The 21388-nt window shown below is 31.5% G+C and overlaps 3 protein-coding genes across 5 annotated transcripts; all 3 read left to right on the forward strand.

The window, feature by feature from the left end:
• Positions 1–522: 522 nt before the first annotated feature.
• Positions 523–3431, forward strand: LOC117927121 (proton pump-interactor BIP103-like). 2 transcript variants are annotated; one of them, XR_004653290.1, is made up of 7 exons: positions 523–576; positions 754–966; positions 1163–1348; positions 1465–1593; positions 1694–1873; positions 2035–2317; positions 3140–3431. XR_004653290.1 is itself a non-coding variant. In XM_034846530.1 (6 exons), exons 2-6 carry the CDS (start codon positions 907–909, stop codon positions 2233–2235), a joined length of 756 nt encoding a protein of 251 aa, XP_034702421.1. In that variant the 5' UTR covers positions 523–576; positions 754–906; the 3' UTR covers positions 2236–2376. The 2 variants fall into 2 exon arrangements, 1 of the variants encoding a protein (XP_034702421.1); XM_034846530.1 differs by lacking the exon at positions 3140–3431 and having other exon boundaries at positions 2035–2376.
• A 1834-nt stretch (positions 3432–5265) lies between these two features.
• Positions 5266–7147, forward strand: LOC117927093 (proton pump-interactor 1-like). 2 transcript variants are annotated; one of them, XM_034846498.1, is made up of 6 exons: positions 5266–5370; positions 5550–5752; positions 5863–6060; positions 6174–6302; positions 6415–6576; positions 6709–7147. In XM_034846498.1, the coding sequence occupies exons 1-6, from the start codon at positions 5364–5366 to the stop codon at positions 6919–6921; spliced, it is 912 nt and encodes a 303-aa protein (XP_034702389.1). In that variant the 5' UTR covers positions 5266–5363; the 3' UTR covers positions 6922–7147. The 2 variants fall into 2 exon arrangements, with proteins under 2 accessions (XP_034702389.1, XP_034702390.1); XM_034846499.1 differs by having other exon boundaries at positions 5267–5370; positions 5515–5752.
• A 10706-nt stretch (positions 7148–17853) lies between these two features.
• Positions 17854–20440, forward strand: LOC117926379 (cytochrome b561 domain-containing protein At2g30890-like). The gene is made up of 4 exons (XM_034845467.1): positions 17854–18398; positions 18601–18762; positions 19297–19445; positions 19703–20440. The coding sequence occupies exons 1-4, from the start codon at positions 18276–18278 to the stop codon at positions 20010–20012; spliced, it is 744 nt and encodes a 247-aa protein (XP_034701358.1). The 5' UTR covers positions 17854–18275; the 3' UTR covers positions 20013–20440.
• Positions 20441–21388: the final 948 nt, after the last annotated feature.

Below are 21388 nucleotides of genomic sequence, written 5' to 3' on the forward strand. Positions count from 1 at the left end.
CCTCTAGGTAGTTTTATCATATCAAGAATACAAAAATTCTTTTACCTTTATTGTCATTGCTTTGATCATGAATAATATAGAGAAAATTAAATTCTATTGTACTGAATTAATATTATACTAAAGTTTAATTCTAAACCTTGAAGTGTATGATTAAATTTAGATCGTTAAATGAAAGTACAAAGAAATGAGATTGAATGCAAAGAAACGAAGTCACAAAATAAATAAGACTCATGAAATTTAAAAAAAAAAAAAGAACAATATTGTGACCATTATAAAGATACAAAACAATGAATTTTTATTTTTATTTTCTATATGTAGCAAAAAGCTACTATTTGGTAACTGACCCTAACTCTACAATGCACATCTAATTATTAATTTACAACATGCACGCCTTCATTGCTTCATGTAAATAATATGCAAGTGCCTTGCGAGCTAAGCAGGCTAGGATGAGTTGACTTACTTGGCGTGGAGTGCAAGTTGGCTTGGAGGCTAGGTGGGTCTTCTCCTTTAACAACCATTGAAGCCACTGAAAATAGGAGTCCCTCCTCATTCCCCCATAGATTTTGTGGCCTCATGGTAAGTTCATTTATCCCTTGCATTAAAGTGCTAATGATAGAGTTTTAGTTGTTTGGCGTTTTCTTTTCTTTTGTTTATTAATTTGTTGTTATTGAATTGTTCATTTCAAAATTTTGATTGCATATTTGTAGAAAATAATTTTGGTCATACTTCAATTTTTCTGCATTAAAATATCAGGTTGAATTGGTGAATATGGAAGAAGCCAACTTCATCATGAAGAATTTGAGGGATGAATGGCCGGTATTGGGGCAAATCCATTAGTCTTATTTAGTCAAGTTTCAATCATGTGAACACCAGAATGTGAAAACCGGAATTGAAGAGACTGAGAAGATGATTGAGAAATTGGATCAAGATGAAGATCAGATCATTGAAAAGCTTAAGAAAAAATTGGTACCCCCAAAATGGCTTCTACCTTACAGCATCTGCACATCACATATTTACAGTAATAATTGAGCTAGTATGAAGCTGAATTGTGCTGGCTCCATGCAAGTCATTTTCACTTCATCAAATAATCAAATCATGCATACACCATCAATTAATGTTGTATATGATAGAATTGAGTTCTATCTTGCTGAATTTTGAACAGTTAGATCGAGAAGAGCTGAATTCATTATTGAAGACTCTAAGGTATCGGGAAGAGGATTTTGAAAGAAGCATTGTTTGGAAGAGAGGAGAGTTGCACCCTCTGCAAGCAGCTCGAGACAAACTGTGTTCTGTGAACAAAGCATACGAAGTGGGAACTATTTGCTCAGGGGGAGAGCCAAATACCTTAGTAAGATTAAACTTAGACAATGAATGCAGCTAGAAGTTCAGTTTCTTCTTTTCTTTCCTATTGAATCTTCCTTTTCCCTTTCCTTCTCATTTTTTTTGGGAACTGTTGGAATATAGAGTCTTCATCTCAAAATGCTGCATAAGACCAAAAGTATAGCCGAGGAGAAGAAGCTCCTTAGGGAAATAAAAGTAAGCCAAACGGGGGCGGTTGATCCATGCTTGTCTATGAAAAAGCTCAATTCTAGAGTAAGATTAACCTTTGAATTTGTTTGTGATCTTTTCACCTTTTCCCCCTTTTTCTGCAGATTTTTTTTTTCTTTTTAATTTATTTGGGAGTTTGCAACAGATCATGGGATTGTACTCCGGGATGCTATGGGTAAGAAGAAGTTCAGCTGAGAGAAAGCAGCTGTTCGGAGAGATCAAAGAGCTTGAGGTGGAAAGAGACAACATGATCTCTACTGCTAACTTGAAGGGAAAGACTTGGGATTCTTTGGGTTCAAAAGAAGCTATACTAAACAAGATCAAAGTAAGATCCACAGTCCCCAAATATGGTTTTTTAAACCTATTTATATTACTGATTCTGTAGAAATATGGTCTTCCTGAGTGAATATTACTTGAATTTTCTTTAACTTGTTAATTATTTTGAAATGCTCCTAAGGTCTATGTATTGATTTTCTCTTGCTGTAGGATATCAGCATTGATTTGGATGGAACAAAGAAGAAGCACCTGTCAGTTAAGGCTGAAATTAAGCATGTTAAGAAAGAGATGAGGGCCATAGATAAGTGTATGATTCCTTTACAGAAGAAATTGGTAGCTGTTTACCGGGAAAAGGATGTAACATACAAACACCTCCTTGAACTGAGAAAACAAGAAGATGAAGGGGTATGATGGCCTCCTTCTGATTCACAATAGCATGTGCAATGCAAAAAAATTCCTCGAATGATGAAATGTTTGGGACAAAGTTGACTTGGTATATATGAAAGTTCTCGGTATTTTATCTGAAGTAGATACATTGATGACTGCAGATTATTTTTACCATTTCCCCTTCTCTTCAAGAACTTGATTTATCACCTTCTTAGCAGCAACTGAAATCATTTCCAACTTGATTTATTCTTACCGGACCTGAATTCATTTGTCATAGTTGTATCCTTAGTTCTGCATAGTTTTTCAGAATGGTTGAAACCATCAACAGAATAAGAGGGCAAACATAGAAAGATGGAATATCTTAACACTTTTTTTAGAAAACAACTCTTGATCAGCATCCCCTTATATTTCATTGATGTTCAGTTGCAAAGAAAGCTGTGGCTTCTGGAGCTCTGAGAGATGCTAATAAGTAAGGTCACAAGAGACCAAACATAACCTTAACATATAGTCGGACATGAATTAAATTTCCATAAACTCCTAGGCAAGGGAAAAGGTTCCAACACACGGGATCTTAAGCCAAAAGATATGTATATAACATTTTCCTTGTCTCATTTTAATTCATTCACCTATATAATAACACACTGCACATCTAATATTAATTTAGAGCAGGCATGCTTAGCTACCTTGCTTGATAGAAAATAGTCTGCAAGTGCCGATAAATGGGCCAAGATGAGTTGGGGTAGACAAGGGGAAAACATGGGGTTTTGGAAAGAGTTGACTTGCTTGGCGTGGGGTGAAAGAGCCTCGAACATTAAGCGTATTATGACTTCATATGTTTGGGTCATCTTTCACATTTTCTAAGCTTTGATTGCATATTTGCAGGCTTGCAGCATCAAATAATTTTTTTAGTAGTTTCATTTTTCTGCAGCAAAATATCAGGTTGAATTGATGGATATGGAAGAAGACAAGTTCATTTGAAGGATTCTGTGGATGAAAGGCCAACCGTGGAGCAAATCCCTTTGTGTCATTTTTTCGAGTTTCAATCATGTGAGCCCCTGGATGTGAAATCTAGAATTGAAGAGACTGAGAAGCTGATTGAAAACTTAATCAAATGAAGATCACATCATTGGAAAACTAAAGAGAAAATGGGTACACTCGAAATGGCTTCTACCTTACTGCAAACCGATACTAGTATCTATGCCAGGTTCCCTCCAACTTTCTTAAGCAATAATATCATAATTATTTTTAAAGTAAGTGTTCTCGTTTTTCATTTAATTTTATTTATTTCTCCATTTATTTTAAGTTTACAATTTAAATTGTGGAATAATCTCATTTGAATTTAATTAAAAATACTCCTAAAAATTAATTTCAAGTAAATCAAATTGTAATTTTTCCAATTTAGTTATAAAGTAACAAATTTTGACAAAATTGCTTAAATAGGTTGTGAAAAGTAAGGTTAGGCTTGGAAAATTTTCTTAAAATAATATTTTTAGTAATACTAATGTAATAAAAATAATAATTTCTCCTACTTTTTATTTTAAACTAAGAAATTTAAATATGATAGTTTCCATACTTGGTGAGAATTCAAGACAACAAAGTTAACATAATTAAAGGACATATTTAAAAATTTTCAAGCCAAAAAACTATGTTTTAATGGTTCCTAAATAAGAAAATTTTAACCACAAACACTACCATTTTCATTAATTCACACTTCAAGATTCAAAATGTTTATGTATCTTGAATGTTATGCTAAACCATGATTTTAGATCTTGGGGTTAATAAGTTAAATCATTTATGACATTTGATAGTATTCTCATTTTTCCATAAGTTGGTTTCAAAAGTCATCATTTGAGTTACCCATCTCTTGGCTTGAGAGTCGCATTGTTGCACCCTAGTAGGCACTCAAGCACCCTACATCTTTTATTTTTTATTTTTTTTGCCTTGATTTTTTTTCTTTTTTTAAATCATGAAAAAAAATTGTATTTTTATATATATAAAAAAATTGGTTTTCCTATATCAACACCAAGTGAAAAATATTTTGTTAGAGCCCTTGAAAAAATCTTGGTGTCCATTTTTATTCTTAGTACTAAAACTCCTACTCAAGAATTGTTAAAGGAAATCTTCACTTTTTGGGGAGGAAAAGCAAAAGGTCATAGATTTGAGGCTTTAGGCCTCGATATTGTTTCATGGGGTGATCCACTAATGGGCATAAGGGATTGTTACATCATAGATATGATATGATGAAAAAGTATAGATGTTGGTTAATATAACACTCATGGAGTAGGTAATATTTGAATTAGATAAACCTATATACTTTTATTTCATATTATTGGATTTTCGTCAAAGACTTTAGATTTTTACATCTGAAAGGGTTTTAAGTAATGTTTTTAAAAGTGAACTAGTCATTGAACCGAAAAAGTTATCGATTCACAGTTCACCGCTTAAATCAGTGATCGAATCGCGATCGAACTAATGATGTCATAAATATATAATTTATATTTTATTAAAATTAAAAATAATTTTAAGAAATTAAAAAATATATATATAATTAAAATTTTTAACAACATTTCATTTTTTTTATATTTGATATGTCAATTAAATGATAAATATGAACATATTAATACATCAAATTTTATTAAATAGAATATGTATAATATTTAAATATGAAAAGAAAATTATAATATTTAATTTTATTTAAGTATCTATGTATTTTATTATTTTAAAATTTTAAAAATTATTATATTAATTAATTCATATTATTTTCTAGATTCCAACATAAAGCAATAAGTGTGGTGGGCTGGGAAGCAGAGACTTCAAGGAATTTGGGTTGAAAGAAGGGGGTTCTCAAACCTCTTAAAAACTATTTCATTTCTAATTTCATTTTTTCTTAAATTTAACTTAAATCTTTTTTACCTTGAAATAATGTTTTGCCCATTTGGATAGAGTCCATGTTGGGGAAGAAAAGGTTAATTTAAAAATGGTTTTGAAGGGAATTGACTTTTGGCTCGCTTGGAGTGCAAGTCCCTTGTTGGCCAAGTTGGGTCTCACCCTTTAAATAATTAGACAATTGAAACCATTGAAGATGAGAATCTCTCTCCTCCCAAAGATCTTGTGGCTTGGGTACTTAGCTACCTCAATTCGTCTATGAATAAATGTTGAGTAAGTTCATTTACATTATTTCAATTCTGTATGATTTGCCATACCTTCAATTATCAGATTGAAAGCTACGGCTATATAGATTTGTTTGATCATGAATTTTTTATATAACCAAACTTAGACTTTTATTACATCTTTATGCATCAGAAACTATGATTAAACCTCTGAATATGGAAATCTAGGAAGCAAATCTCATATAGAAAATGATATGGTGGCACAAGTCAACTTCATGGATACTTCTTTGGATGAATTGCCTGCCTCGGAGCAAATCCCTCAATCATATGAAGACCTTAACGTGAAAGCCAGAATTGAAGAAGCCGAGAAGATGATCCAGAAATGGAATCAAGATGGGCAACAGATTGCTGAAAAACTAAGATCGAAAATGGTAGTAGAGCATTTGATCATGTGGGGTTTATTCATCCATAAGTCATTTGATTCTATCTGTTTTAACTGAAATGAATAAAAACTTTTATGTTGCTGAATTTTTTAAAACAGTTAGATAGGAACTCGACCACTTTCCGGTTGGAGGTTGTAAAATGTCCAGATCAGTGGTTGAAGATCAGGCAGGTTTTGAAGAGAAAGGATCTGGAACCTCTGCAACTAGCTCTAGACAGATTTTGTTTTGCAAACAAAGCATGCCGAGGCAGGACGAATATCGGTTCATGTTCATCTGCAGAAGGGCTTAATCCCTTTGTAAGATTGAACTCTACACGATGAATCACACTTCAGTTTAGTTTCTTGCTTTCTGCCCTATTGACTATTTGTCTGCACTTTCTTTTTGGTTCTTGGGAACTGTTGGAATTCAGAGTTTTCATTATAAAATGCTGCATAAGGCCAAAAACTTAGGAGAGGAGAAACAGCTCCTCAGGAAGATAGATGCAAGCCAAAGGAGGGATGTTGATTCATGCATCTCAGTAGAAAAGCTTAACTATAGAGTAAGACACAACTTTGAATTCATTTTTTGGTTATGGTTGGCTGCTTGGGGTTGTGATCAATTGGCTTCTTTCTCCCTCCTTTACAAGGGTTATTTTGATCCTGTTGAAACAGATCAAGATGTTGTACAACAAGATGGAATGGGAGAGAAACAGCTCTGAGAAAAAGCAGCTCCTTAGAAACATCAAAGAGCTTGAAGTGGAAAGGGACAAAGCTCTCTCTAATGCTAATTCCCATTTGTTGGGTTCAAAAGAAGATATACAAAACCATATCAAAGTAAGAATATTGATGGGTCTGAATAATTTAGTTGATCAACTATATTACTATAGCCTATGCTTTTGGTTAGGTATGAATGGTTTTCTGGGCTGATTGTTACCTAATGTTTTGTTGATTTTGCTCCTTCTGTAGATTATCAGTAATGATTTGGTTCAAATAAGGAAGGAACATCTGCCAATCAAGGCTAAAATTAAGCATGTTGAGAAAGAGATGAATGTCATAGAAAAGGATGTAGGTTCTTTACAGAAGAAGTTGGTAGCTATAAACCGAAAAAAAGACAAAGCATATAGTTCTGTTCTTGAATGGAAAAAACTGCTAGGCGAGGCAGTATATGAAGACTCCTAATTGTTTTATGTTCAATTTGCAACTTGATTTATAGCTTTAAATAGTATCATTTTCTGTTTGTACCTATTATCAATAACTACTATATTTGAAACCATGGTATGTATATGTAACAACACATCAAGTCCTCTTTGTCCTCAACCTTTTTTTTTTTTTTTTTCATTTTTTCTGTTGAAGTTCTTAAGATTATGCATTAACCATTACAAGCATGTAACAAAACCAAATTCAGTACTACACATTTGAAGTAGTGTGTCTTCTGCAACTACTTGGAAGATTTTACCCCTCAATTTGTACAATTTTCAACTTGCACAAAGTAGTTTTTACTGTTAACCTATATGGCATGCAGTAGAAAATTTTCAAAAATGTATATATGTTGGGGAGGATTTTTATGTAGGGAGGTAGTGCTACTTGGAAGAAAAAGTGCATCTATAATCCAAATATGAATAGGTACACCATTTGGAAGAAGAGGTCCTTCAAAGGGTATATATAAACCAAAAATAAATGGACATGTAATGGAAGGAATACATTCTAAATGGGTATAATCAAAGAACAGAATCCAAAGTTAAAAAAGGTGTATAATCAAATATGCACTAAATTAAAAGGGTGCATTGATATCTACAAATAAGGTCAATGCCCTAGCCATTCAAAATATATAGAACTTAATTTAGAGAAAAAAAGTTCTCACTTTCTCACCTTCCTTATTACTAGTTCTTATCAACATATGCTGTAGCATTCCATTTTATTTTGCATCAAGAGGGCCCCTATATACTATTAATCAATAAGATCAATATAACAACAAAGAAAATGTGAAGAAGACTTGGGACTGTCTAGAAGCTAACATGTTTTATGGAAGATCTTCCACTTATGAAATTCTAGGGTTCAAAGTTCTTTAATTATAAGATGGTTGATACTAGACTCCAATATAACAATTTCATGACATCATGTGCATTCCAATTAAATAGGTTTTTCCAACATGATTTATATTTGGATGAGTCTAATGTTGTATATGTTGGAATATCTAAATTACTCTATTCCAAGCCCTATATCATTAGGGTTCATGCATCTATAATACTAGCTAGGCAGATTAGATCTCAACAATAAAAGGAGTAAAAATAAAATAAAATAAAAACTTTAGATCTAGGTGCTCAAAAAACGTTACTTATGATTTGGATTTTCTCAAATCAATTCCAATTGACAAAGAGGATGGTACAGGTCTTAAAGGTTTTCCTTTCAATGGCCATCTCATAAACATTGGCACATGAGAATAGTAAAATTCTCTCTATAACCTTTTACTACAATTGTAACTTTATATGTCTCAACCCTTCCATCTACTCTTCTTTTTTTCTTGTAGACCCTCTTGCGCCCTATGGGTTTTATTCCTTGAGGTGTTTCTACAAGTTCCTAGACTTTGTTAAAATACATAGACATCCATATCACTCATGGATTCATTGTAATCTATGGGATCAATCTCATATTCCATTGGAATTGCCTCCCAAATACATGATCGATTTGGTTGTGAAACAATCCTTCCACTCCGACAGGCATTCGTGTATAAGAATTGTCAAGAATGATAGGTGTAGGTACCATCAAATCCATGGTATTATGTGTTATCATGGGTTTGGCCTCTAGGGCTTTCCAATCGACATCACTCTTAGACTTATTACTTACCTTATGATCTTTTTCTAGAAATATAACATTTGTGCTAGCAATGCCTTTTGGTCAGTCCTACTATAAAAATAATAACCCTTAATTTGTTCCTTTTGGATATCTTATAAATTGATTAACTTCTGACCTTAATTCCAACTTATCTACTTTTGACTTTAGCACATGTACTAGACATCCCCATATGCAAATATGATGTAACCTAAGTTTACGACCTGTCCATATTTTCATAGGATTCAAAGGTGTAGATTTAGAAGGAATTACATTAAGAAGGTATCTTGCAATTCCAAGGCATGTCCCTAAAAGGATGTAGTGAGAGTTAGGAAACTCATCATCAATCTCACCATGTCCATTAGAGTTTGATTTTATCTTTCTACCACTCTATTCTTCTATAGGGTTCTAACAATACTCAATTAAGATATAATTAGATGCTTTTTAAGGCAAGAATCAAACTCATCAAACATGTACTCACCACTTCAATCTAGTCAATGTGCCTTGAGGTGTTTACCTAATTGCTTTTTCAATTCCAATTTAAATTTCTTGAATTTCTCCAAGACATTGGATTTTCTATGCATAAGGTCAACATAACAATACTTAGAGTAATAATCAATAAAGGTGATAAAATACTCATATCCTTCACATGCATGAATATTAAAAGGATCACATACATAAGTATACACTAACTCTAAATATTCTTTGGTTTTATGTCCTTTAGCTGTAGATGAGTTTTTGGTAATTTTACTTTTTATACAGGATTCACATACTAGAACTAGAATAAAAAAGTGCAATGATCCAAATTCAATTAATCTTTAGATCCTATTTAGATTAATCTGATTTATGTGAATATGGCAAATGAAAAATTTGATTAGTGTTCAGTACTTTCCTCTTCAATGAAATTTGATTATGCTCAACATTGGGTAAAATATAGGAAAGAGTAATGTGATAAAGATTATCAACCAATGGGCTTGAGCAAATAAATGAATTGTTTTTTCTTATAAACATTTTTTTATTGAAATAAACTGAATAATTACATCTATTTAAACTAGAAACTAAAATGAAATTATTTCTAAACTCAAGTGCATAAAAACAATCCTTACTTTTTAGATGACATTTATTTTCTAATATTAGGGTAACATTTCCCATGACTTGGTCTTTTTAATGAAAATAGTAATTTTTTTAATAATAAATAAATAAATTTTGAAATATTGTCTCTTTAATATTAAAGTATTTTAATGTAATGAATAAAAATATTTTTCGGATTGAATGATAAATTGTTTTATAATTATTAACATCAAAATTATTTGGTATTAAAATAAACAAATAAATTATATTATATTTTCTAATATCTAATTTCAATAACATATATATAGTTTATTTTATAAATTATTGAGTATAAAATAATGCTTTAGTGAGAGTTTTAAAATGGGTTTTTGAATGTACTATACTTTTTATCATGATTACACTCAAGATAAATTGTTTCTTTTTGCTAACACTTTTATTCTTTTTTGGCAAAGTTTCTAATAAAAGGAAATTAATGATTTGAGATGAAAAAGTAATGTTTTGTCATGAATAATTTTATTTCAAATATTTAATTTCACACCAAAATGACAAATTGTATGTTTTGTTGAGAGATATAAGTCATTATCTATGACTGTCCAATTGTACTTAAGGAAAAAAAACTAAGGCATTAAAGAGGCACCTATCAAACTCTTAATCTCCATTGAAAAATGAATGAAAATTTTTAGCCCGATAATTAAATGAAGATATAAACAATGAGATTAAAGTACAAAGTAATGAAACCTAAATATACGCATAATCCAATCTAATTGGTTACACTTTTTTTATGGTCAAGTCTTCGGTATTATAGCCAAAACCTTATATTTATGAGTTATTTCTCATTACCTTTTCTGTTACATGGATATCAACTTTACAAAACAAAAAACATGTCTTCAAGAAAGCCATTGATTAAAAATAAATCCAACTTAGAAGATTTCAAAAGCTTATCAGATCCTTAAAAACCTTAGATCTGATAAAATCATGATTACCATTGCCCCTTGATTTCCGGAAACTTTGGGTGCTAAGGCCCTTTTTCCTCTACTAGCAAAAAGAAAAGACTGATCATCTCGACTGCAACTAGGTTGATTAAGGGAAAGTTGCATGATTAATGGTGATAACTAACCAATAACAATGTAAAAGTATGTAGTAAAGTAATGGTCATTTCTTAACAAAAGCAGATACTCAGTCACCAAGTGTCCCCTATCATCATTGCTAGTGAAATGGAGTCCTGGAAGAAAGGGTTGGTGCCAGGGCTGATGACAGAATAATCAGTTGAGTTGGTGGATTGGTGGGATTAGAAAAATGAGATGTCTCCTTTTGCTAGTTTGGATTGGGATTATCTAGTCCTGCTTAATATCTTGTGTTTTTTAATTCTTGTCTTTTACTAATTACTAGGTCTCAAGTTAATATTCTTTGTGACTGTGACAAAGCATTTTATAATCGATCAGGTCATCAGTGGATTTTAATTATCATTACATGTTTATTAATCAATATTTTAAAATCAGACCGGTTATTGAATAAAAAAAGTTATCGATTCACGGTTCATTGATTGGATTGACGATTGAACTATAGTCGAAATGGTGACATCATGTTGTATATTATTAAAATTAAAAATAATTTTAAAAAATAAGGATTTTATATATATTAGTAAATTGCTTTCAAATAAGAAATTTGGATTAAAAATAGGTTTTTAATTTAAAATTAAAATTTTTAAATGTTATTTTTAAATTATAAACTTATTTTAAAATTGAAAATTTTATATTTATTAAAATTATTTAAAAACGGGGACACATTTGATTGTTTCTAGAAATTTATTTTAATTCCTAATGTTTTGAATGATTTCATTAATTTAAATTCAAATAACAAATTTTAAAAATAAAAAAGTTAAACGAATTACAAATATAAAACTAAAATAATTAAAATGACAATAAAGTAAATAGAAATATAAAATATAAAGAAAATGGAGAAATGCTTATCATTGTCTGGGGGCTGTCAGCGGTGTAGTCGTCAGGCTATCGACAACGTCCCCGTTGGCCAGCAGCATCGGTATCCGTGGTGGACCTAAAGCAGCAGCCTGCAACTGGAGCATGGAAAGGGAGAATTAAGAAGTAAGGGGGTAGCAACAACATAGGGTTTTGTTATGGGGGTAAGGGCTTTGACCCAAAACAATGTCGTTTTGATGGGGAAAAATAACAGCTTTTGAACCATTTGGTTAGGGGAGAATGGGCTAGTTCACCGGTTTGACCGTAGGTTCCGACAATTTGATGTCAATTCAAAGGGTGGTTGGTTCAAAGGGTCGGACCGAATTGGAACTACGACCAATCCATGGTTGGACTAATCAGTTTGATTCAGTTTTTAAAACCTTGACCATAACCTAGTAACTAAAGACTAAAGCTTTTAATTTAATTACAAACTTAATTTGACATGTACTAAAATTTCAAAAGTTCATGAATTCAAACCTCAACATATGATCCTCTAATTTATTAAGCAAATATATAAGCTTCGAGATGATTATCCTCCTTAAAATTCATGAGTTTAAACCTCATCTCATATTAATTTAAAAATTATATATAAAGTCCACTTACAAATCTAAATAATTACCCATGAAGTAGAGCATTAAGTTTTAGTCTAAATTGGCTTGAAACATTTTATATTTCCCCACTTCTTGTATTTACACCCTGAACTATGAGCTCCCTTATTTCATCGAGTATCTTATATTCTTCCTCAATCTCTATTAATAAAGTATAGTCTATGCGAGACCATCAACATCTTATAATATTTTCTCCTCATGACTTAAAATATTTATAAATATATTTTTAATAATTTTCTTTATTCTATTAAAAATCTAATATTACAATGACATATGAATATAGAAAATATTATATATAATATTCTTTTAATATATATATATATATGAATTTTGGAGATTTTCCAGCGGGTCAATCCATATATGTAATATAGCTGGCCAACTAGCCCGGTAGTGTATGGAAAATAAGCAAGCTTAAACACATCATTCCATAAAATCCAAAAAATGATGTCATTGCACAACTAAGCAAACTCAATTTAAAATAGAGAAAACCTAGAGGATGGCATAGATGACCAGTCAGGTGCAATGGAATTGATCTAGAAGCCATGTCCAACTTGCCATTAGGTTAAATGAAATGTCAACTTCATGATACAATGATCACATCTTACCCGAAGCCATTGATGAGAAATAATTTCAACTTTCAGGAATTCAAAAGCCTCTCAAGTCAATAATGATTATGCAAATATATAGAAAAATTAATGTTCTCCATGCATGGTAAGTTGAAGCAGATCAATACTTGATATGGTAATTATTCCAATTAAATACATGTGAGACCCTAGCTATTAAAATTTGATAGATCCATTTGATATAGATAGTGCACCAAGGGGAGGGAAAATACAAACTTAAAGCACATCATTTCAAGGAATCCTAAAACTGATAGAGATTTGCAGCCAAAGAAGATTCATTCATGTGCCATTGGGTTGATAAAATAATATCGGCTTTACAAAACGATAATCACATCTTAACTTAAGCAAATGATGAGAAATAATTCCAACTTTCAAGAATTCAAAAGCCCTCTCAAGTCCCTAAATTATGCCACCGTCAAAGTTAATTAACCCCCCTCAATGTTCATCCCAACCGCAACGAGCCAACCGGATACTTTTGTGAGTTGATTAAGACGATAAACACCTAATAATAATGAAAAAACCATAGTAAATTAATTATCAGAAACCTACATGACTCAATGATGAAATATGTGGATGTTGTTGTGTATCATTATTGCTATTGGAATGGAGAATTAAAGAAAGAGTTGGGGGCCAAGAATGATGATAAAATGATCATCAGTTGTTGCCTTGATGGTCATCTACATTCATATATGGCATACTTCACTCATGTGGTTAAAGTTCAGCAGTATGAGAGGTTTCCCCTTTTGTGTCTCCAAATATTGGGTAGGCCTCAAGTGCCCATACACTTCTTGATAATTAGTATATCCTTTATGATCGTGTACATGACCAAAATGATTACTGATAGAAAAGGTACCCCCTAGACGGGGAAAAAGCATACAAGAATGTAAACCGTAAAAGCATTATTAAGACTTTATACATCCATTACCCAAGGCTATAAGGTGTTGGATAACAAGTTGATCAAAAGGTGGTACGAGGTTTGTCTTTGTTATCTAATAATATTAAGATAATCGGGTATTAGTTTGGGAATCAGAATTACATTGCAATTAAAATGCATTTGACAATATATTTATTCAAAATACTTAAAAGTATTACCAAACAGACTCTTAATGAAAGCAATTTGCAGTTCCCATAATGATCATCTTCTACATATTTAGTTCTTTTTATCATTTTCATTCTAAGTTAAACTATATCAACTAGTAGGTTGATCATCTCTACCTATACTCAACGTTTGGGCTATTCCATCTATGTGGCCATGCAATGAATATGGAAGTTGATGGCTATGAAAATCATCATGCACTGTTCCTCACCTAACAAGAGAAGAAAAGGAAATGTGCTTTCTGTTTAGAGAAAAGGAAAAGAAGTCAAATAAAAAAACAAGTAATGACTACTTTATTGACCATTGCTCTTGCTACTTTTGTCAATAATCGACCCCAGTTGCTTGAAAATTCCACACTCATTGATTATCACATTGTCGCATCTTCTTTGCATAAATGGATGAAACCCCAACAAATTTTAATCAAAATTTCTCCATTTTTACTTCAAAATAGGGGTTGTTAGATTCATCAAAGAAGCCTTTTCTTAAGACACCTTTTGATCATCCTCGAAAGACAGTTTGTCAAACAAACGTTTTCACTGAGAGGTGATTGGTTTTCTTTGTGGCCTGAAAGACCTACTACTTTCCCAAATTCAGCTGAGTGCTTGAGGACTTCACTTTATCATCATCTTTTGACACTTGTTTTCAACTAAATGTCCCCATTTTAGTTGAAATGTTATTTCCAAAATTTTGTCAAGCTCTTAAATCATGATTATATGGTGGACAATTGTGATTATAATAACATGTCACATTTTGAACTAATCCAATTCTAGGCTGTTAATGAATTTTGAGAGTAGATAGGATTAGGAATATGAATGAGATTAAGAACGAAACGACAAAAAAATCCTAATTCATGAGTGAGTTTTGTTTTTTTACGGGAATAAGGAATAAGGGTCTGTATGATAATTATTTTCTAAAACAATACTTAAAAATAGTTTTTAAAAGCTGTCTTCTAATGTTTTATAAAATAAATATAACTTTATTTGCCAACTATTTTCGAGAACAATTTTCTATTCTCTAAAACAAAAGAATAGAAAAGTATGTTTGACAATAAAAAATTTTTTTTTCTATTTTTTGTTTTTAAATTTGAAAATATGGTATTTTTATATAAAAATTTTTAGTTGTTTTTAAGTTATTTTCATTTGTTTTTTAAAGGATGTTTTAAAAAATAATTATACAAATATGTGAAGTGATTAAAAATAAAGCATTAGATAACATATTTAAAAATATTAAAAATATTTCAAATCTTCAAATAGACTTTTATTCTACAAAACATCAAAGAATAATTTTCAAAAATTATTTTTTATTTTTTAAAAAAATTACCAAATAGAGTCTATATGTTTGGGAACATGATATATTTTTAACGTATCTTCTATATTTTTAAATATGTTTTAAAAATAACTTCTATATGTAATATTATATTTTTAGTTATTTCACATAGTTATATAATTATTTTTTAAAACAGTTTTCAGAAAATAATTGAAAGATGATTTTTGGAAAATACCATGTTTTCTAGTTGTTAAACATGTTTTCTTTTTTTTTTCTCTAAAATAAAAAATTATTTTTTAAAACAATTACCAAACATGACCTTAATTTTTATTTTGATTATAATGTTAATAATTCATTGAAATGCATGTAATAATAGATGAAAAATGAAAAAACACTTTCCATTTTTCCTTACACCTAAACAATTGGAAGAGTAGAGAGTAATCCTAAGTAATTATATGGGAGTTTGTGAAATCAAATCTTTTCAATCCATGTAGGCAGCCATGGTCATGGGATGATATTATTCTTTTCACACTTTTTAGTGGGTTAAGAACTTAAGATCTACATCCACTGGATGCATGGCTGGACCTCATACATATTATATTGCCAAGTCTTTTGGATTGTCCACACACGAAAAGTGTATACAAGAATATATGATAACAACGTAGGTCCAAATCATCATCATGAGTTGCAGGAAAATCAATTGCAATATTTTTTTTTTCCATTTTTTTATAATGGGGTGGCCACAAGCAACTTTTGTGGCAAGCACTGTTGGATTTCCCAGACACGAAAAAGTCGGTTTGAGATAAAGTCGTGTTTGGTCCACCTGTCTTTTACTCCTCCCTCAGATTCTCTTGCCCTGCCCTTCTAGATTGTGTTTGTTGTGTGATGGGATTCTCAGGCGGTCTGGAATTGCCTTGGAGAAATTGTTTTCATCCTTTAATGCTTTTCTCACTGGTGTTTTTCAAAATGGCTTCCAGCATGAATCAGTAGACATTAATTTCATCATATAAGAAATATCAACTTTGAAAGGAACATGGTTAACTAATTATTTAAATTTTAAAAGTGATTCTAAAATATTTTGGGAACTGTTTTTTAAAAATAGTTTTTATTTTCTAAAACAAAAAATACAAAAACACATTTAACTACTAAAAACTATTTTTTGTTTTTTTCTTAAGAATAGAAAACATTGGTATTTTTAGAAATTATCTTTTAATTGTTTTTTTTTTGTTTTCACCAATGACTATTTAAAAAAATAATTATACAAATATATAAAATGATTAAAAATAAAATATAAGATATAAAAATTATTTTTTAAAATAATAAAAATAGATTTAAAATATTTTAAGTTTTTAAACATACTTTTGTTCTATAAATCAGAGAACAAATTTTTAAAACTATTTTTTAAAATTTTTTAATTCGAAAACCATTACCAAATAAGCTCCTAATTTTTCTAAGAAATGTTTTCAAATCATAAGGTTGTTTGATTCTTGAAAAGTCTCAAAGAAAAGAAATAGAAATAAATAAAAAGCAAAAGATAGAGGTCACAAGGAGTAACTATAAAATTATTCTTTTGTTATAGATAAAATATTTTAAAAAATAAATTAAATTCATCAAGAATTTATTTTTCTCAAATGTTTTCATCTTTTCTTTCTAAGAAAATCTTTTGGAATTTTCTTTTATTTTTAAAAAATATTTTTTCCGCTAATAAAATTATTATTATTATTATTATTCTTATTATTATATTGTTGTTGTTGTTTTTCTTAACACTTTTGAGGAGTTAAACATAATTTACAAAATAGTTGTCTATTCCAAAATCACTAGTGATGGATCTATATGTCTATATAGATCTTGTTCATGAATTAACAAAAATGTGCAAAATCTTTATTTGCCTACGTCATCCTATAAGTCTCTTCCTTTTTACATATGACATCCCACCCCCTTTAGCAACATCCACTAATTCAAAACTTAATTTGAAAGACATATTTCGATTTCAATATTTTTCGTGATGCTCCTAATAACCAACAAATGGCAAAGTACTTTTCCTTATATAGATCCTATTTCAATGGGAACTTAATGAGTTGATCTGCCCATCTTATTTTTAATACTATATTGAGAGTCATTCCACGTATTACTTGACGTAAAACAAATAGTGGATTTGTTTCTATCTTTTGTTGAATCTTTTTCACAACTTGATAGATAAGCTAATGACTTTTTTCTTTCTTTTAAACCATCTTATTGAATTTAACACAACCTAATTATTGTGTTGATGATAAGAAAGAAACCGAAGTTTTCAAAAGCTTGGAATTTTTACAATCAATCTCAACTTTACATGAATTGATGATATATTGCATCTATCCATTCAAACATATGGGGCTTTTATTCAAATATGTCATTATCCCTAGAAATGTGTTGGAAATGTAGCCAGAACGTACTGCCTTATTTTATGTGAATATATTCAAGCATAGTATTATAATGCATAACCACCCACTAGTACTACTAGAAGAACACAAGACGCTGTATGACAGACTAGTGTATCCTGTTACGTGATACTCCACTTAGAACCCTTCTTTTCAAATATCTCCCTCCATTATTGAAATCCGACTATCCTTCTGCTCTGAAATCCCACAATCTCCTCCCCATTCAACCAAAAAAAAAAAAAAAAGGTCTCTGCATGTGAACCCCACATGGTTGAAAACTGCAATCTATGCCCATTCACACTTTCTCCCCAAAACTTCTCACCTAACCATCCAACTTAATGCAATGCAATTTTAGCTTATTTAACTCTCAGAGAGAATGCAGTTTCTCTAGGCTAAATCTTCATCAACTTTAGTTTAGTATGAATGGGACTGTCTTTCATTCCTCGGAGAAAGGGTTCAGTGCTGACTGACAGCTTTTTTGGAGCACAAAAAGGATGTTTGCTTCCCCAGAAATCATGTAGCTGAGCCTGCTTCCTTGCTTGAATCTATAGAGAACACCTTATTGCTCTTGTATTTTGGTTCTTGCTCTGCAGATACACTAGAATCATTTAGCTTGTAGCTGGGAATTCTTGGCTTTCAAAAGCATTATGGAAATTTCACAGAAGGTGGTGTCCTTAACGTTTCTTCTTGTTCTTCTACCATCCCTTGTCTCATCTCAGGAACAAGCCAATCAGGTTGGAAATTGTACAGGCAACGATAACAATCCAAAGGTACTGATTCAATATTCTCTGCACCTCCTCTCTTTTGAATCTTCTGTTTCAAACAATGGGATTCTCTTTTACCTTTAATCTTTGCTTTCTAATATCTTTGTAACTCATGAAGAAAGCCTGCTAATCTTCCAGTTCTTATATTCTTGTCTCTTTAAATTTTCCGGGAAAAAGCTAAACGGTTCTTGCTTAATTATAATCACAGTTGAGTCCTCAACTGACATTTGAAGCCACGGTTCATGGGTTCCTCCTCTGGGCTTCAATGGGGTTTCTGATGCCTGTTGGGATACTTATCATCAGAATGTCAAAGACAGAGGAATGTAAAAGGAGGCTCAAAATTCTTGTCTATGTCCATGCTGCATTACAGGCAAGTTCATCTCATTTTCTATGGCTCCAAACAACCCCCTAAATTAACAGCAGAAGTTCTCTAAATATTTTTTCATTTCTCCTCCTTTCAAATGATCATACAAATCTCTCAAGAGTTAACAAAGCTATCATCAAACCTTTCAACTTTGTTTATTAGATGAAGATACCCCACTTTTGACCTTTAATGGTATGCCAAAAGAGAAATAAAAGCAAAAACTAGTCTGGATTTGCAAATATTTTAACCAGCCCACAGTTTCTTGCCAGCTAATCAACACAAATTTAGCTTCAATCCACCAAAGATTATCATGAATACTTGGAGAGAAAGAAAAAGCAGCTATTAAAAATCTCTAGTTCACAACAGATCTATGTTTTCTTCTTCTGCTATGGGGAACAAACCTATACCAAGATTATAATAATGAGATTAGGTGTTGCATTGTTCATTCACAAATCACAACAAGTGAAGTTCATTATTAAACCATTGAGTGTAGGTATGTGATTTTCTACTGATCAAGCTTATATTTGTGTGTTAAACCAGATCGTTTCAGTACTTCTTGTAACAGCAGGAGCAATTATGTCCATAAAGAACTTCGAGAACGCCTTCAACAATCATCATCAGAGATTAGGATTAGCCCTGTATGGCATCATATGGTTACCAGCCTTGATCGGTTTTTTTCGTCCACAGAGGTAATAAGTCATATGACTTCATCTCAAGTTAGTGAACTTTTTCTCAACTTGATCAGTCTTCGTAATTCACTTGACTCCACCAGTTCTCACCAAGATTTAATTCAATTTCGTAAATGTTTTTTTAAGTCAATATGATGATGAATTCAAACATAATTTCGGGTTTACTTTCAGCATCTTGGACAAATGATGTATGTGTGTTGGGAGACAGTGAGTGGAACTATGTTTTGAGTTCACTGTCTTTTTCTCTATTTCTACAGGGGAACGAATGGAAGAAGTGTATGGTTTTTCACGCATTGGATCCTTGGAACTGCACTATCTCTACTTGGAATCATAAACATATATACGGGATTAGAAGCCTATCATAGAAAGACAGGGAAAAGTGTCAGGGTTTGGACCATACTTTTTACCATCCAGATCTCCTCCATTGCCTCCTTCTATCTGTTCCAAGAAAAATGGGAATACATACAAAAGCAAGGAGTGATACTGGGCAATGAACCAACAGGACCCACCAATCAACAGATTTCTCCAAAAGACAAGAAAAAGGAATTGGCGATGGAGCCTTGTTAATAAGAAGGTTGAGAAGCCGACTAAACTAACAACTTTTTTCTTCTAACATCAAATTCTTTTCACCCTTCTTGTCATTTTTCTCTATGGGATTTTTCTAGCCTACATATGAAAGCTTGGTAGTGTATAAGAGGCATCCAGGATTCTCCATACATGGAGTTGAATATTCTTAGTACCTTAATGTGTTTCCAGACATGTACTCACTTCTTGAATGCACTTCTTCCTGTTTGGTTCCCAAGAAGGTGAAGGAAAAGAAAATAATGTATATAAGGAAATCTTAGAACAATAATTTAGGACAAATGTTTGCTAGTTCCTTATCATCTTTTCTTTTCCTTGGTCTTCTTGTAAACAAATAGGGCATCACAGCAGCATAATCATATGGTACAGTCTTGTCTTCTCCACTTATCCTAAATTTCTATCTTGTTACATGATATGTATTCACTTCCTTGCCTCTGAAATTTAAAGGAACATATTTGCATTTTTTTTTTTCCTGGATGATCACAAATTGAAATAAACCCTATTCACTAGGGATGATGAGAATCAAATGCAAGACAAACAAGAGGGAAAGAAGAATTTCTAATTTTTTTTTTCGCCATTTATCAGAGAAACATTATCTTGATCCATCAGAATATAATTTAAGAACTCTAAGAAGTAGATTTATGGGCAGATAAAGTAAATTTCTTCTCAACTTCAATGCAATACTTTTGAAAATCTAGTAAATATGCTCATGGATTGATGATAAATCAAACCTAAAATAATGGATTCCAGTCAAAAGTGTCAAAGTTAAACAAGGATAAAGTAATGAGACATGATAGCCTCTAATGAGGGGAAATATGGCCCCATATAAAGTTTAATGGTAAAGCAAGATTCCCATAACTGGTCCTATGTCAAAAGTAATGCATGAGATAGCAAAATGTGAGAATGTCATTTGTGTGTTGGCAATTCCAAGTTAAAATTCTCAGTTCTATACTCCCAAGTTGGTATTTCAAATCCTCCCCCTGGTTGCTTGCTATTTTGCATATTAAATATTCATCATGTAGGCCTTGAAGCTAGAGGCAATGGTAAGCAGTTTGAGGTTAAAATCTAGTTGAAAGCTCAAGGGTTTGCCCGGCCTAGCTTCAAAAGTCATCTCAAATAGCTAAAAGTGTGATTGATCCAATGTTAAGTCCAATCTATCCTACTAAAAATTGAGGGCAATTTGATAATGAATCTATTTGTCCTAATCGAAGTTTGATAAATCAACATACGAAATTATTTTTTCTCTTACATTTTTTTTTTATCAAATCCAAGTTGTTGGATTAATCATGTTAAACCTAGTATTTAAAGAAAAATTTCTAGATTAAGGTTAGATGGGGAGAGCAGTCATGGAGAGACACCCC

This window comes from Vitis riparia, chromosome 12, assembly GCF_004353265.1.
Source record: "Vitis riparia cultivar Riparia Gloire de Montpellier isolate 1030 chromosome 12, EGFV_Vit.rip_1.0, whole genome shotgun sequence".
NCBI classification, from domain to species: Eukaryota; Viridiplantae; Streptophyta; class Magnoliopsida; order Vitales; family Vitaceae; genus Vitis; species Vitis riparia.

What these genes read in the sequence shown, in the direction of transcription:
- LOC117926379 (XM_034845467.1), top strand. Translation starts at nt 18,276, where the DNA reads ATGGAAATTTCACAGAAGGTGGTGTCCTTAACGTTTCTTCTTGTTCTT. An exon ending in GCAACGATAACAATCCAAAG is followed by an intron (nt 18,399 to 18,600) that starts GTACTGATTCAA and finishes TTATAATCACAG; the next exon opens with TTGAGTCCTCAACTGACATT. An exon ending in ATGTCCATGCTGCATTACAG is followed by an intron (nt 18,763 to 19,296) that starts GCAAGTTCATCT and finishes GTGTTAAACCAG; the next exon opens with ATCGTTTCAGTACTTCTTGT.
- LOC117927121 (XM_034846530.1), top strand. Translation starts at nt 907, where the DNA reads ATGATTGAGAAATTGGATCAAGATGAAGATCAGATCATTGAAAAGCTT. An exon ending in AAAAGCTTAAGAAAAAATTG is followed by an intron (nt 967 to 1,162) that starts GTACCCCCAAAA and finishes AATTTTGAACAG; the next exon opens with TTAGATCGAGAAGAGCTGAA. An exon ending in CTATACTAAACAAGATCAAA is followed by an intron (nt 1,874 to 2,034) that starts GTAAGATCCACA and finishes CTCTTGCTGTAG; the next exon opens with GATATCAGCATTGATTTGGA.
- LOC117927093 (XM_034846498.1), top strand. An exon ending in TAGAAAAGCTTAACTATAGA is followed by an intron (nt 6,303 to 6,414) that starts GTAAGACACAAC and finishes CTGTTGAAACAG; the next exon opens with ATCAAGATGTTGTACAACAA. An exon ending in ATATACAAAACCATATCAAA is followed by an intron (nt 6,577 to 6,708) that starts GTAAGAATATTG and finishes CTCCTTCTGTAG; the next exon opens with ATTATCAGTAATGATTTGGT.